This window comes from Barbus barbus, assembly GCF_936440315.1.
Source record: "Barbus barbus genome assembly, chromosome: 48".
Lineage (NCBI taxonomy): Eukaryota > Metazoa > Chordata > Actinopteri > Cypriniformes > Cyprinidae > Barbus > Barbus barbus.
This window is the reverse complement of record NC_136726.1, coordinates 2,935,208-2,951,353: the sequence shown is the minus strand read 5'-3', so window position 1 is coordinate 2,951,353 and position 16,146 is coordinate 2,935,208. Positions and strand designations below refer to the sequence as shown.

The 16,146-nt window shown below is 41.8% G+C and overlaps 3 protein-coding genes across 3 annotated transcripts; all 3 read left to right on the top strand.

The window, feature by feature from the left end:
* Positions 1-7,134: 7,134 nt before the first annotated feature.
* On the top strand, positions 7,135-7,758 carry LOC306866677 (histone H1-like; the record flags this gene model as incomplete). The annotated part of the gene is made up of 1 exon (XM_079411959.1): positions 7,135-7,758. One exon carries the CDS (start codon positions 7,135-7,137, stop codon positions 7,756-7,758), a length of 624 nt encoding a protein of 207 aa, XP_079268085.1.
* Positions 7,759-8,324: 566 nt separating this feature from the next.
* On the top strand, positions 8,325-8,711 carry LOC306866686 (histone H2A-like; the record flags this gene model as incomplete). Its single annotated transcript, XM_079411968.1, has 1 exon — positions 8,325-8,711. The coding sequence occupies one exon, from the start codon at positions 8,325-8,327 to the stop codon at positions 8,709-8,711; it is 387 nt and encodes a 128-aa protein (XP_079268094.1).
* Positions 8,712-9,224: 513 nt separating this feature from the next.
* LOC306866682 (histone H3.2) lies at positions 9,225-9,635 on the top strand (the record flags this gene model as incomplete). The annotated part of the gene is made up of 1 exon (XM_079411964.1): positions 9,225-9,635. The coding sequence occupies one exon, from the start codon at positions 9,225-9,227 to the stop codon at positions 9,633-9,635; it is 411 nt and encodes a 136-aa protein (XP_079268090.1).
* Between the last annotated feature and the right edge of the window lie 6,511 nt (positions 9,636-16,146).

Below are 16,146 nucleotides of genomic sequence, written 5' to 3'. Positions count from 1 at the left end.
TGATGGCAGCAGACTGAAGAAGCTGTGTGTCGGGTGGGTGGGATCGCCTGCAATGCGGAGGGCTTTGCGGGTGAGACGGGTGCTGTAGATGTCCTGGAGGGAGGGGAGAGAGACACCAACGATCTTCTCAGCTGCTCTCACTATGCGTTGAAGTGACTTGCGGCAGGATGCGTTGCAAGCGCCATACCACACAGTGATGCAGCTAGTTAGGATGCTCTCGATGGTGCCTCTGTAGAAGGTGCACATGATGGGGGCCGGGTCTCTGGCTCTTCTGAGTTTGCGGAGGAAGTAGAGACGCTGCTGTGCTTTCTTGGCCAGTGCTACAGTGTTGTTAGTCCAGGAGAGGTCCTCAGTGATGTGCACACCCAGGAACTTGGTGCTGCTCACTCTCTCCACAGTCGCACCGTTGATGGTCAGAGGGGCATGCTGAGTGTGTACTCTCCTGAGGTCAACAACAATCTCCTTATTTACATTTACATTTACATTTACATTTATTCATTTAATAAATGAATTAATGTAAATGTATGCTGACGCTTTGATCCAAAGCGACTTACAATTGCTATATATGTCAGAGGTCGCACGCCTCTGGAGCAACTAGGGGTTAAGTGTCTTGCTCAGGGACACATTGGTGTCTCACAGTGGATTCGAACCCGGGTCTCTCACACCAAAGGAATGTGTCTTATCCACTGCGCCATCAACACCCCAACATCCTTCGTCTTCTTCACATTCAGAGAGAGATTGTTGTCACTGCACCACCCGGCCAGGTGGCTCACCTCGCTCCTGTAGTTTGTCTCATCTCTGTTGCTGATGAGACCCACCACAGTCGTGTCATCCGCAAACTTAATGAAAATATTGGAGTTGTGTGATGGTGTGCAGTCGTGGGTCAGCAGAGTGAAGAGGAGGGGGCTCAGCACACATCCTTGGGGGGCCCCAGTGTTCAGTGTGATGGTGCTGGATGTGTTACTGCCGACCCGTACTGCTTGAGGTCTCCCGGTCAGGAAGTCCAACAGCCAGTTGCACAGAGAGGTATTGAGCCCCAGCTGGGCCAGTTTGTGAGTGAGCTGTTGAGGGATGATTGTGTTGAATGCTGAACTGAAGTCTATGAACAGCATCCTGACATATGAGTCTTTTTTCTCCAGATGTGTGAGGGCTGGGTGGAGGGCAGTGGTGATGGCATCATCGGTCGAGCGGTTGGACCTATATGCAAACTGGAAGGGGTCCAGGGAGGGGGGGAGGGAGGATTGGTTTATAACCAATTATAAACCAGTTCTCTGAAATAGCTCAAAGGTGCATCTCATGAACCTTCAATTGGAAAGCATATATAGACAGAGGACAACACAAGAGTTACAAATTCTGGCAGTGGATGAACATCCAGGAAATGATCAGGGTCAACAGACGAGAGGAAGAAGAGGAGTAAGGATGAATGGTGGAAGTGTACACAGGCAAAACAGAGGAAGAGGCAGAAGAGGCCATGGACAGAGGTGCATATCAGATGAAATTAGGGCCTCTATTGTGGACCATGTTGTCAATCATGGCCTTACATGTCTGAAGCAGCGTTGATCCTGTAATCACCGTGTCAGAGGATGAGGTTCGGAGGGCGCTAAAGAAAGTGAACGTCAGGAAAGCAGCCGGACCTGATGGGATAACCGGCCGTGTTCTGAGGTCCTGCGCGGATCAGCTCGCTGGTTTGTTCACTTCCATCTTTAATGAGTCCCTTGCTACCTCCGTGGTTCCCACCGCATTTAAAAAATATGTCATTATCCCTGTGCCAAAGAACAAGAAACCCTCTTGCCTGAGTGACTATCGCCCAGTTGCTCTCACATCTATAGTCATGAAGGTTTTTGAGAGACTTGTAAAGAGCCACATCTGCTCCTCCATACCTCCATACGTAGGAGCCCCACAGGGCTGTGTCCTGAGTCCCCTGCTCTACTCTCTCTACACGCACGACTGCGTGTCCTCTCACAGCTCCACATCTATTATCAAATTTGCTGATGATACTGTGGTTCTGGGCCTCATCTCCAACAACGATGAGACCGCATACTTGGATGAGGTAGAGAGACTCACATCTTGGTGCCAGGACAACTGTCTCTCTCTGAATGTGAGCAAAACTAAAGAGCTGATCATGGACTTTAGGAAGAGACAGCAGCAGCCCTACACTCCTCTTATGATCAGTGGGACCCCTGTGGAGAGGGTGAGTAACTTCAAGTACCTCGGTGTAAACCTCTCAGAGAACCTGACTTGGACTACACACAACCAAACACAGGTTAAGAAAGCCAGGCAAAGACTGTACCATCTGCGACAGCTGAGGAAATTCAGGGTCTCACCAGCAATCCTGAAAACTTTCTATTCAGGGACCATAGAAAGTGTATGACTCAGTGCATCTCAGTGTGGTATGGAAACAGCTCCAATCAGGACTGCAAAGCACTACAGAGAGTTGTGCGCTTAGCTGAGCGCATCTCAGGGTCTGCTCTCCCCTCTCTGCAGGACATCTACCTCAAACGCTGCAAAAATAGAGCTGTCAAAATCATCAAGGACTCTAATCACCCTGGCAACCGTCTATTCACTTTGCTTCCATCTGGTAAGCGCTTCCGTAGCCTGATGGCAAAAACTGAGAGACTTAGGAGGCGCTTCTTCACCCAGGCCATCAGGCTCCTAAACTCTAACTCTGTGTCATAACATCACTTGACTCCATACACTATATCAATAGCTATTCATAATTTTTCTACCTCATATTGCTGCTATTTAAATACCCTGGACAACGTTTTGCACATTCCTCTTATTACTATTTAAGTCAACAACATACTGACCTGCACATTTATATTAATATTTTTTATCTTTTATTTTATTTTATTCTCTTATTTTTTCAACTTTTCTTTTTCTTAATATTTGTATACTTTATAATTGCACTGTCCTTGGAGCGGACCTGATCTACATTTCACTGCTGGTTATACCCTATAATTGTGTATGTGACAAATAAAAATCTTGAATCTTGAATCTTGAAGTGTGCAGCTAAATATTGGGAGATCAACCATATCCTCAATAATTCAAACATTTCGAAACCGTCTCTTTCAATCAATATCCCACATACAGTAATGTGTAAATTTGTACTTTTGAAGTCGTGACGTATTGTCAAGTATGGTGACCCATACTCGAAATTGGTGCTCTGCGTTTAACCCATCCAAGTGCACACACACAGCAGTGAGTAGTGAACAAATGCACACACACACACACACACACACACCGTGAACACACACCCGGAGCAGTGGGCAGCCATGCTGCAGCGCCCGGGGAGCAATTGGGGGTTCGGTGCCTTGCTCAAGGGCACCTCAGTCGTGGTATTGAAAAGAAGCGCAGCCTTCTACATTTCAGTAGTAACTGTCATCCAAACTGTTGCCATAGTTTACATCAGGTAATACTGCAGAGTGCACTGTTATATTGACAACATGACTAAGCATTTTGACTATCTTGTTTGTGAACAATGACATAAATACTTACTTCTGAGAGATGAACTAAAGATTTTGAGTAAGTTATAGGCTTTTGCAGGTTATCCATTGTGTGGTGCTGTTTGTATGAGTTGTTTTGAGAAATGCACATACATTTTTGCAAATATTAAGGACGAATCGAGAAATGCACCAAAGTGACTGAGAAAAACTGTAAATAAAAAAAAAAAAACAATGTATTTCAAAATTCACTGCAACTTGTTCATTGCACCATTTTAGTGCAACCTTCACTAATAGCTGCAATTAGATTAATACGTATAACTAAAATGCACTGTATAATCCCACCGGTCACTATTGTTGCCATCAACATGTTTACTCATTCTATAACCACACTAAAAATTATGTATCTCTTCTTACAGAGAAAGAAAGCAGTGAACAGATCACAGAAGCCTCACTCAGAAGTGTCAAATATCTCACATCCAGCAGCTCTTTAAACGCTATAAGACATGTATGTTGATTTTAGATCACTGAACTATTTAGAAGTAGCTGATTCCAGTCTCATTTGAAGGAAATAGCCTGGTGTTGAAGCTCTTTCCATTACATCAACATAGAGTAAAAAATACCTCTTTGAATTGGTTTTGTGGATGCAGAACAACACAGAAGACATAGGGTTGAGAAGAAAGAGGAGTGAGAATGTGTGGACTGTGCAATTTTATGTTTTTTTTTTCCCACATGTGGAACCCATGAAAGCTTATTTCTGCCATGTAATATAAAGGCTAAAGGGTAATTGTGACTGTCTCAGAATTCTGATAAAGTCTGAATTCCAATTCCAATAACAGAAGTTCAAATTAAAAAGGTCACAATTACTGTTTTTACTTTTTTATTCTGTGATGGAAACAAGTTTGCATAGTAACCAAAGGCCATGTATGTTGATTTTTTTGTTGATCACTGGCATCAGCTACCATCCACATCCAACCCCCACAAACTGAAAGCAATTTCAATCAAGGCTTCCATTGAATTTCTGCAAAGGGGACCTAGTTTTTCTGCACATTCTATAAAGTAATGACTCATTCGGTTTTAGATAGTAGGTTGCCAAGAATTAACACATTCAACACTTACTAATGTAAAATGGGTTTCAGTTGAAAGTAAACTAAAGGCTAAATCACCAAAAAAAACAAAAAAAAACACTTTTTGCAAAACACAACACACAAAAATCTAACAGGAATTAATATAATGGCAAAGGTGTTTGCAAATGTTTGCTTTTGAGATGTGTTTATGATATTTTTAAGGCAGTGCTTGATTGTGCAAGAGATGTGAGGCATTTTATTTGTGCAATTCTTGGATTTGTGTTAAAAGTTTAGAAAAAAAATAGGCAAAATTTAAAACATTTTTGTTAAAACAAATCTTAATTGTTAGCATTTTGACATTATATGCACTATGACTGACCGTTTCTTTTGGAAAGAAAACCCAAAATTGTTTATTTGTGAACTGCACACTTGTAAATTAATTAATTTTTTTTTTTTTTTTTTTTTTTTTTTAATCACTGACAGCTATTTAATTTTGCCATTACTGCTGCAATTCTGTCACTTTTCTTTTACATTCTATACTGATGATCCTTCACTATGCTGTACACATAAATGAATCCACTGACACGCAAATGAACTTGCTGGCTGTATTATTATTATTATTATTGTTGTTGTTGTTATATAGTTTAATGGATCTCATATTGTATGTTCTCTACAGGTCGAACTGCATAATAAGTAATGCAGTTTTTGTAATGCCATTAATTGTTAGCATTTTGACAGTCTGCACTATAATTGACTACATGCTCCTATTGGATAGAAAACCAGTGCTAATGTTTTTACCGAATGACTCGATTTTGAATTGTGTTTGCTGTGTTTTAATAGAGTTAGCATATGAAGAAAAATGTATTCAGCATTTTGAAATGTAGAGTTTGTATTTATTTAACAAAATGTGGTTTTGACCAGAAAATTAGCTATTTGGCTAACTGTGTGATGTAGCAGTGTTGCTGTGTTAATAGTTTAGAAAAAGTACTTTAAGCATTGGTAAACACTTGTTAGCAATTGAGAAAATTATTTTTGGCATAAAAGAAAAAAACTATAATTTTGACCCATACAATGTATTGTTGTCTATTGCTACAAATAATGCACCTTGACTTTAGAATTTTTAGATATTTGTACTTGAAATAAGACAAAAAATACTCTGTAATCTGCATTTTTGCCAAGTGAATGAATGGGGTATTTAAACATTGCTTACACTTTAAAAAGAGGGTATGAGAGACTGAAATAAACTGGGTTTACAGAAGAAAACCTGCTCCTGACCAGGGGCCTGTACCATGAATCCAGATTAGCTGGCTAGTCAGGTAAATTTCAGTTTAGTTTGCCCCATTCCTGGATTTTAGGTACCATGAAAGCTGCGTTCATTGCCATAGTAATTTACACTGCACAGCTAACCTGCTCCCAGCAGGTTATGTTCTGGGTTAGAGATCTCAAACTGAAATTAGACCAATCAGATGTGAGCAAAGTGACACTCCCCCAGTTTCTCTTGCTCCAAATAAAAGGGCACTAGTAGTAAAAAAAAATAAAAACATGTCTGGCCAAAACCAAAAACTGAGTTATTTTATGTGATTTAAATATTTATATTATCATTATTAATCCATTACACACAAGCAATTTTAGTTTAACAGGTATTATAAATAATTTATTTTAAATGAATGTCAATATAATAAACTGTAGAATCAATAGATAACACTTTAAAAATGATTATGTGACCTTACATGTTCGAGTCTGTATCGCTGTATATTTCCAACTATATAACTTAAGTTTCACTTCTGACTGCACTGATGAAGCAAGATTTCATTTATTTGTCCTCTTTCATGAACAAGTACTTTTTTCATTGCGAATGCATTTAAATTCATCATGTTCTTCAAATCTCTTAACCTTTAGCAAAACCTTTAACCTTTAACCAAGGCTCATGATTGGCTTTTCACCATGATGTTATACATTCATGAGCACATGATCCACAAACTCAAAATCAAAGCCCGAGTTGACAAAGAAAGTTGATGAGCAGCATTATGTACCAACAAAGCCGGATTGGAGTGGTTTGGTTTTGTCAACTCGAAACTAATCCTGTAACTCTGAATTTGTTCATCTGCCATCATGGTACAGGCCCCAGGTGTTTGTGCTTCAAGCTGCCCAAAACAACAGCTGTATGAAACAATACACACGCCCTTCACTGATGCTCATTACATTATATTCACTGTCAAACTGTTTCTGAAACACACAGAGGACGATTTTAATCTTTTATCAACTTTTTCACTTAAATAAGGCATTAGATTTACACGCGGCTTTGTTCCGTCGCTGATGCTCGCCTTGAGTTTGATCTGACCGGGGCACAACAAACATTTCTTCTTCGCGTATTTCAGTCTCCAAAGAAAGCCAAGAGCCTATGCTTGGTGTTCGCTTGGTTTTTACTGCGTCAAATTGTTTTACCACTCGAGTTTACACTTCAATGTAGGAGAAGAAAACACAAGCGCTTCTCGCAGAGGCGCGCAGACACAGAGCGGCTGGCTGAGTCTATAAGGTTCTCGTGTGGTGTTTAAGAGCGCAGCGCTGCTGATGTGACACTCATCTTTGAACTCAGTATTTGAAAGACTGAGAATCCGCTCGTATCAATGGCAGAAACCGCTCCAGCCCCGGCTCCTGCCGCCCCGCCGGCCAAAGCGCCCAAGAAGAAGTCCGCTGCTAAAGCCAAGAAAGCAGGTCCAGGCGTCGCTGAGCTGATCGTCAAAGCCGTGTCCGCGTCCAAGGAGAGGAGCGGCGTGTCCCTCGCTGCGCTGAAGAAAGCTCTCGCCGCCGGCGGCTACGACGTGGAGAAGAACAACTCCCGCGTCAAGCTCGCCATCAAGAGCCTGGTGACTAAAGGCTCCCTGTTGCAGGTCAAAGGGACCGGCGCCTCCGGCTCCTTCAAGATCAGCAAGCAGCAAGCCGAGACCAAGAAGAAGCCGGCCAAGAAAGCGGCTCCTAAAGCGAAGAAGCCCGCGGCCAAGAAACCCGCTGCTGCCAAGAAACCAAAGAGCGCAGCGGCAAAGAAGCCCGCCGCTAAGAAATCGCCCAAGAAGGCCAAGAAACCCGCCGCTGCAGCCGCCAAGAAGGCGACGAAGAGCCCCAAGAAGGCAAAGAAGCCGGCAGCGCCCAAGAAAGCAGCCAAGAGCCCCAAAAAAGCCAAGACTGCCAAACCCAAAGCGGCAAAGCCTAAAGCTGCCAAGCCTAAAAGGGCAGCTCCCAAGAAGAGATAAATATCTACTGTTTTATTCCCCAACGGCTCTTTTCAGAGCCACCCACTAACTCTAAAGAAAGAGCCTGTTTGACTATTATATTATTGTAAGACTGCATCTGAGTTTACCTCGAGTCGCAATGTTATGTTGACTGAATGTATAGGAAAGGAATAGTTATTCACGTTTATTGATTTGAACAGCTTTAATGGATCATAGACCTAAATTTAATTAGTTTTAAAAACTATTAAAGCTTTTTTTGCATTGACTTTTTTATTTAAAAAAAAGTTTCATAAACCTTTTTATATCAACCTCCCATCACTTACTACTTATTACTTATTCAACAATTCACAATTTATTTAATGTTTTCTGTCATGTGCTCAGCTTAGTCTAAAATGCAGCACAATCTGAAAGCCAGTTGTGGAGGCGTGGCTTTGGCGGTGGGTGTTGGAGGGAAGTTCAGTGATTGGTTTAAAATATTACAAGGCTCTAAACCAATGGGCGAATAGCAGGTTCCTTTAAATACAGTATAGCGAGGCTCCCAGGTTTATCATTTCTGCTTTACGAACGTAGGAGTTCCATAATCGACAATGAGCGGAAGAGGTAAAACCGGCGGTAAGGCCAGAGCTAAGGCTAAGACTCGGTCCTCCAGAGCTGGGCTGCAGTTCCCCGTCGGTCGTGTTCACAGGCTTCTCCGCAAAGGTAACTACGCCGAGCGCGTCGGTGCCGGTGCTCCGGTTTATCTGGCCGCTGTGCTCGAGTATCTGACGGCTGAGATCCTGGAGTTGGCTGGAAACGCCGCTCGGGACAACAAGAAGACCCGTATCATCCCCCGTCACCTGCAGCTGGCGGTGCGCAACGACGAGGAACTGAACAAACTCCTGGGCCGAGTGACCATCGCTCAGGGCGGCGTGCTGCCCAACATCCAGGCCGTGCTGCTGCCCAAGAAGACCGAGAAACCCGCCAAAACCAAATAAGCAGATTCCTGTGTTTCTCAAACCCAAAGGCTCTTTTAAGAGCCACCCACTTCATCTACCAGAGAGCACTATTCTGTTAGTTTCATCAGTAACTACACATGCATAATCTTAAAGAAGCAATGGTTAACTAAATAAATTACAACTGAGTTTCGATAATTACTAATACCATCAACAGCTGAAGATTAAGCCAAATTAATATTTCATAATGAATACATAAAACCTTCCTATGAAATCTGTAAAGAGTGTGTTTGATGTTTAAACAAAGACTACAATAAATCCCTGAAAGCCGTAAAGTAATAAGCAGGACAAAGCACACAAACAGCCCCGTTTGCAAACAGAAGCTGCGCAGTCATTGGCTAGCAGTCTTCGGCAGACGTCACACATCAGCCAATCATAAGCCTCCGCCCCTTTATGACGCCATAAGCTCGTGGCCGTTTGATGCTTTAAAAGCAGGCGCGTAGGAGATAAAGCGACATTTTCTACGCAAAACGGAGAAAGAAGTTCATCGCAGCGATGGCAAGAACCAAGCAGACCGCTCGTAAATCCACCGGCGGCAAAGCCCCGAGGAAGCAGCTCGCTACCAAAGCCGCCCGTAAGAGCGCACCGGCCACCGGCGGCGTCAAGAAGCCTCATCGCTACAGGCCCGGCACCGTGGCTCTGCGAGAGATCCGTCGCTATCAGAAGTCCACCGAGCTGCTGATCCGCAAGCTGCCCTTCCAGCGTCTGGTGCGAGAAATCGCTCAGGACTTCAAGACGGACCTGCGCTTCCAGAGCTCCGCTGTCATGGCCCTGCAGGAGGCCAGCGAGGCTTATTTGGTCGGTCTGTTTGAGGACACCAACCTGTGCGCCATCCACGCCAAGAGAGTCACCATCATGCCCAAAGACATCCAGCTGGCCCGCCGCATCCGTGGAGAGCGCGCTTAAACTCCTGGTTTCATAAGTCTTTAACCCCAAAGGCTCTTTTCAGAGCCACCTAAATGCGTCTAAACAGTAGAATTTCCTTTATTTCTGTAGAACATGCTTGTGCTCCGAGCCCACTCAAAGTGAGCTTCGGAGAGGAAAAGCAACCTGCTTGTAACGAATTTATGAAAGAAAAAAATCAACATACAGGTTCTCCATGACGAGTGTGAAAGTGTTTGATTATTTTAGTTTGACTACAAATGATTCAATCCCAGAGTGCAACAAACTCTTTTTCTTTTATGATGTTAGTGTGACCAAGTATGGTGACCTATACTCTTAATATGTGGACTGGTTAAATGCAGAGCACAAATTCTGCGTACCTTCTCAAATCATGTCCAATCAGTTCAAAGTGGTCTATACAGGGTTTAACAGATGAAAATGCATACAAACCAAAGTCATTAAATAAAAAGAACTACCTGCAGGACTCAGACATGATTTCTGCTGCATTGAAGGTTCCCAAGAGCATTGTGGCCTCCATAATTCTTAAACAGAAGAGGTTTAGAACGAGGACACTTTCACATTAATACCTGGTGTAAACTGCGATTACAGGCCATGCGCACTTTGAGTCTTTAATACTATAGAATAATGAAAATAGAAATGCTAACAGATAGCTCTCACCATCTCAATCATTAACTTGAAAGACAAATGCACTCTAAAGAGACACTTCATTTACTAGATCATTTTCTTCCAAAAATGCTTTAATAAATGTTTGTAAAACATAACGCATTTGCAGACAGCATGGTGAAATCCATAAGTACTTGACAATTTAAAAAGATTCAATTCAAGATTCAAGATTTTTATTTGTCACATACACAATTATACAGGGTATAACCAGCAGTGAAATGTAGGTCAGGTCCGCTCCAAGGACAGTGCATGCAAAAAGCATGCATCTTAAATCTTACTTTTCATCATTTATTATAATGTACATGAAATAAAACCCACTATGACCAAAAAGACAAACTATGGCCGTGTTCACACTTGGCGTCTTTTTTGACTAGAAAAAGTTGACAAGAGCGTTGTTTTAATGAAAAACAAAGCTGGCAGCGTCTGTTACAAATAGCAGCTGAGAGCGTCTTTTGTTGTCATAGCAACAGCTGTAACAGTAGCCTAGCGCTGTGTACTGCAGAAATGTCAAGAAAGAGTAAAAAGTTGGCTCTTGCGTTGGCTTTTGAAGTTAACGGGAAAGAAAATTCTGTGAATCGAAAAAACTGTGTCGATTCACAACGACGTTTGTGGGTGCACGACATTATACGGGGAAGGAACCAATATTATGATAGAGTTTTGTGCTCATATCATACAGCTCCCTGTGCTCCGAAACTAGTACGAGCAGTCTATCTACCGGCACCTTCTCCATTTTTCTTCTTGTTGTTATGGAAACGACAGATCTCGCTACTCGCTTGTCATTGGTCAGCTGTCAAAAAGGCGCTTGACGTAGGGCGTTTTTTTCAGAAAAGTTGAAATTTTTTCAACTCGAAAAAACGCTCTGAGCTGCAGAAAAAGACGCCGGCGGTGGCGTTTTAAAAAGCGCTCAGGACTTTTTTGAAAACACGGTTTACTCCATAGGATTATAATGTAAAACAGACGCCGGCAGCTTCGAAAAAGACGCCAAGTGTGAACACGGCCTAATGTGATTAAATAGTTAAAAGTTCTCTAGCATTCAATGTATATTCTGCAAACACTTCTGAATTTTAATAAAAGACAAGAGATGCTGAATCCATGTCAGAGTCGGCTGTAGGAGGTGTGACCGCCCTCATGTAGTCTACAGTAGTCCTGACCCACCACAGCCCTCTTTTTGCATGGCTGACCCAGCCGAGTGATACCGCTGCACAGCGGGCGACCTGGATAAGAACTTCACACAAAATAAAAATAAAGTTTGAAAAGTTAAGTGAGAGAACAGTGAAAATAATGCATTTTCATGTAACGATGTCAAAATATGACGGTACAATAATACCTTGATATAAAGTGCATGGTACAGTATTTATTTCAATATTTAAAAAACAACCGAAGACTTTGCTAATTTGTACATCATTGTAATGTTCAAGCATTTAATAAACACTTATGGCATTTTTTTCCATGTCATATCGTGTCCTCTTTTCTTTAATCTTAACTGTTGCTTAGAGGTACAGGATATTATAAGATGGGTCAAATGACCTAAAACTTCCTTTTATAAAATAAAGCAACTGCACCAGCCGCACCTTGACAAAGGTAACATCTATTATTATTTTCCTCTATGAGGAAGGTAGGTAGTAGCATAAAAAAGTTAGATTAGGTATTAATTTAAGGGCAAAAAACAGTCAAGTCACATGTATTTCGCCACAGTCTGGTAGTGTCTGCATATCATTTTTTGTTGTCTGTCCATCACCTTTTCTTTCTCCTGTATGAATGATTATATGTTCTATGGTAATCATACACCAATATGTGACCCTGGACACAACGCCAGGGCCCAAACCCTCCTCCATCTGGTGTAGGTGAGACAAAAACAACTGATAACAGCTCTCAGTGATACGTGTCGGGTCCCCGCTATATTAGCAACGTCATTCACAAATGTTTACAGAACAAGCGGGAACCCAGTGTGCCTTTAGCCTCCTCTATTTCGGTTTTATCACGTGATAGAAAGTCTAAGGCCTTATCAGTGCAAGCAAATGTCATTTGGTCAGGAGTTGTCTTTTGAATATAAGTATTGTGCTGAAAGGAGCTACACGCACTCTGTTTATCATTATTTACAGGCCTCCAAAATATTCTCCAGCCTTTGTTGAAGAGCTCACTGAACTGTTATCAATGATTTCAACAGAGTTTGACCGTTTTGCTATTGCAGGGGATTTTAATATTCACAGATGCAGGAATCAAAACTACAAAATAACCATTTTAAACACTTTTGACCTGAGTCAGCATGTGCATGGACCCACACACAATCGTGGACACACTCTAGATTTACTCATCAGTAGAGGTCTAAACATTTCATTCATTGTTATTAAGGATCTGATCACTTCTCTATTTTCTTTGATATATTGATCTCGGTCACCACTGAATCTAGATCTGTCTCTGCAGAAATGCTTGGTGTTAGAGATATTGCCTAGCATTAATGAGAACACTAGTGCGCTATTTATGATCTCTTTCTGACAGAGTCTGTTGATCTTCTCCTGGATTCATTTAACTCAAAAGTTAAGAATGTTATTGGTGATATTGCTCCGTTAAAGGTCAGCAAGAAGACTGAACTGCTGTTGATTTTCTCAAATGATTTTTGTCTGCCAGAGTATGAAAAGACGATGCAGAAAAGCTGAGCGGATGTGGCGGAAGACGAAACTGGAAATTCACTATAGCATCTATAAAGACAGCCTTCATGCTCTCAATGTGGAACTAGCCACAGCTAGACAGACCTTCTTCTCAAACCTTATAAACAGCAACTTAAACAACACTCGCACTCTTTTTGCGACTGTTGAGAGACTGACAAATTCAGTATTCACCATATTAATAATGCATAGTTTACAACGGCAAGCAGATGAGGCCGGAATATGAACGCAGTCCGCTTAACGGTGTTTTCCTTCTAATGGTTTTCTATGGGAAGCCATTTTACTTTACTTTTACTTACTTTTGTCATTTAGCAGACGCTTTTGTCCAAAGCGACTTACAAATAAGAAAAAGTAACTAAAACTAAAAAGTTACAACTCTATAAATACTATCTACCCACATATTTAAGAAAATAAAGAAATTAAATAAAATTAACACATGCATATAACAACAACATTTCAATAATAAACATATCAATGACCTATGGTTCTATGGACCAAAGAGGCACTGCTAACCTCTGCCTCAATGGCCATGGCCTTGAATTTCCTGCATGAAACAATGGTTTTTAGGAGCAAACAATGGCAAAATGAGTATATTATGTGTATTCCTGAAAAACTGTGTTACAAAAAATAATATTTGGAATAAAATAAATGCAATTAATAATGTGGTTTGAGGTTAATTAATAAAGCTCTTGGAATTAATAAATGTAATGTCAACATTGGTGAGGCACTGCCTACCCTGCCTACCCTGACTGCACCTCCCTGTTCAGAAGAGCTTTTCCTGTTGTAATTTTTACGCAAAACAAACTACGTATGCAGTGTATTTTCATTTCACAAACTGTTTTTAAAAACCTAGTAACCAAGCAGGCTTATCTTAGATTCAATTACTAATGTCAACCCATTTAATGTGAAACTTTGCACATTGTCTATATTCTGGCTTCTTCCTCTTGCCTGTACAAAATATACATCAATAAGGTGTCCAATGAATCTCGCGTTTTAATATCTGTGTTTCACTACATTATTACTTGATGCAATCTGCGTAAAAATAACTGGCTGTCAGTGGAGCAAAGCTTCGTTTTGCCCTCCAGGTGGGTGTTCCTATAAGGGTGTGACGTCACATGAAAACTACCAATTGCTACAAATATACCCGTGCTACTCATGACAGGTTTTGTGGTCCAGGGTCACATAATATTTTGTATATGTGCCAGTTTTATTGTACACGAGAAAAAATAAATAAATAAAATAATAATAAACAAATTTAGCGTTAATACAGATATTGCACATCTATAGTCTTTGGCTGCATCCATTGCATCCGGCATGTTTAAGAAATTTTTTGTTTCCCACTCATAAGGACAACTGTGTGGTGGCTTTCATGTGCATTCAACTTGTAAATACTGGTGCTTTCAAGTCATGTTGGATAGATTGTAGAGGCAGCAGAGAGCAAAGGGCATGCATGGGTGGATGGGAACTTCCCTCTGCTCTATCGGGCTGAAAAAAACTACACTTTTTGAAGTGAAGTGAAGTGAAGTGAAGTGAAGTGACACACTTCCAAGTATGGTGACCCATACTCGGAATTCGTGCTCTGCATTTAACCCATCCAACGCCCGGAGCAGTGGGCAGCCATTTATGGTACGGCGCCCAGGGAGCAGTTGGGGGTTCAGTGTCTTGCTCAAGGGCACCTCAGTCGTGGTATTGAGGGTGGAGAGAGCGCTGGACATTCACTCCCCCCACCTACAATCCCTGCCGGCCCGAGACTCGAACCCGCAACCTTTGGATTACGAGTCCGACGCTCTAACCATTAGGCCACGACTTCGGGAGTGGTTCACGGTCTCCAACACACCTCCTAGGTTCCTCTGAGGAACATTCTCCAGCACTGCCTGCCAATCAGACAAAGACTTCAAAACATGCTCAAAGAAATGTGCAGTTTACAATCTAATTACTATTTATGATACAAAACAGCTACTCACTGCTCCAATGCTGTAGCGACTCTTGAGTCTGGGGGTTGAGTGGTTGGGTGTGGCTGACATTAGATGACTGAACTTTGATGGACCATGAGACTGAGATGGGGAAAGTATGCATGGATCACCTTCACCAGGAAAGGAAGTGGTGAAAAGAGAGGAGGGAAAAATATATCAAAATCTAGATTTTACATTTTCTGAAGCGGATGAGAGTTATGGTCGTCTGTGTTAAAGTGAAAACCCACCATCATCATGCTAGTGGTTGGCAGCGGATTACAATTGTGCTCGGAGAGGCTTCAAGACGGACCTGCGCTTCCAGAGCTCCGCTGTCATGGCCCTGCAGGAGGCCAGCGAGGCTTATTTGGTCGGTCTGTTTGAGGACACCAACCTGTGCGCCATCCACGCCAAGAGAGTCACCATCATGCCCAAAGACATCCAGCTGGCCCGCCGCATCCGTGGAGAGCGCGCTTAAACTCCTGGTTTCATAAGTCTTTAGCCCCAAAGGCTCTTTTCAGAGCCACCTATATCACACTGAATGAGAGAAATTCGGCTGTAGAGCTAAATATAACGTAGAAGGTAACACTGCCTTAATATTTTAAGGAATTTTGCCTGGGTTTTAATTTTATTTGATTCATCAATTTTAATTTCACGTTACTAAGAATTCACATACAGAGTCAAAACATAAGATGTTAAGTACTGTTAAATCACGGTTTAGCCAAGTGTGGCATCGCACACTTCTCTAAGACAAAAATATATATTTCTAATGTGTATAATTCAGCTACGTGTAACTTCATAGATGTTAAGTTCATAATTGTATAAGTTGTCAAAACGTCGTAGCTGTTTAATGTGTGTCGAGGTAATTTCATTATTATTTACGGAAGAATTGAGAACCACTGATTTATTGTTTGTTCTCAGTTTCCTTCGGAGCGCGTTCCTGCAGCTCAAATGATGAAGATATAAAAGTCTGCCAAATGCATGTAGATATGATTTTATAAATCATCTTTGTCAAATTAACATTTTAAAACGAACTTAATTAACATGACAGACATTGTTAGATCAAGGTTGGGCTTATAAACCATGTTCTTTCCTTTTCTAAACAGCGGGGGTGGGGGTGCGCGCCAAGTGACGCGAGGTGGGTTTCAGTTAGGTCCTGTAAGTCTATGTAAAAGGCCTCCCGGAGCATGTAGTGGCACACATTCGTCTTCGTTTTGCAGAGGAAGTATCTTAGCC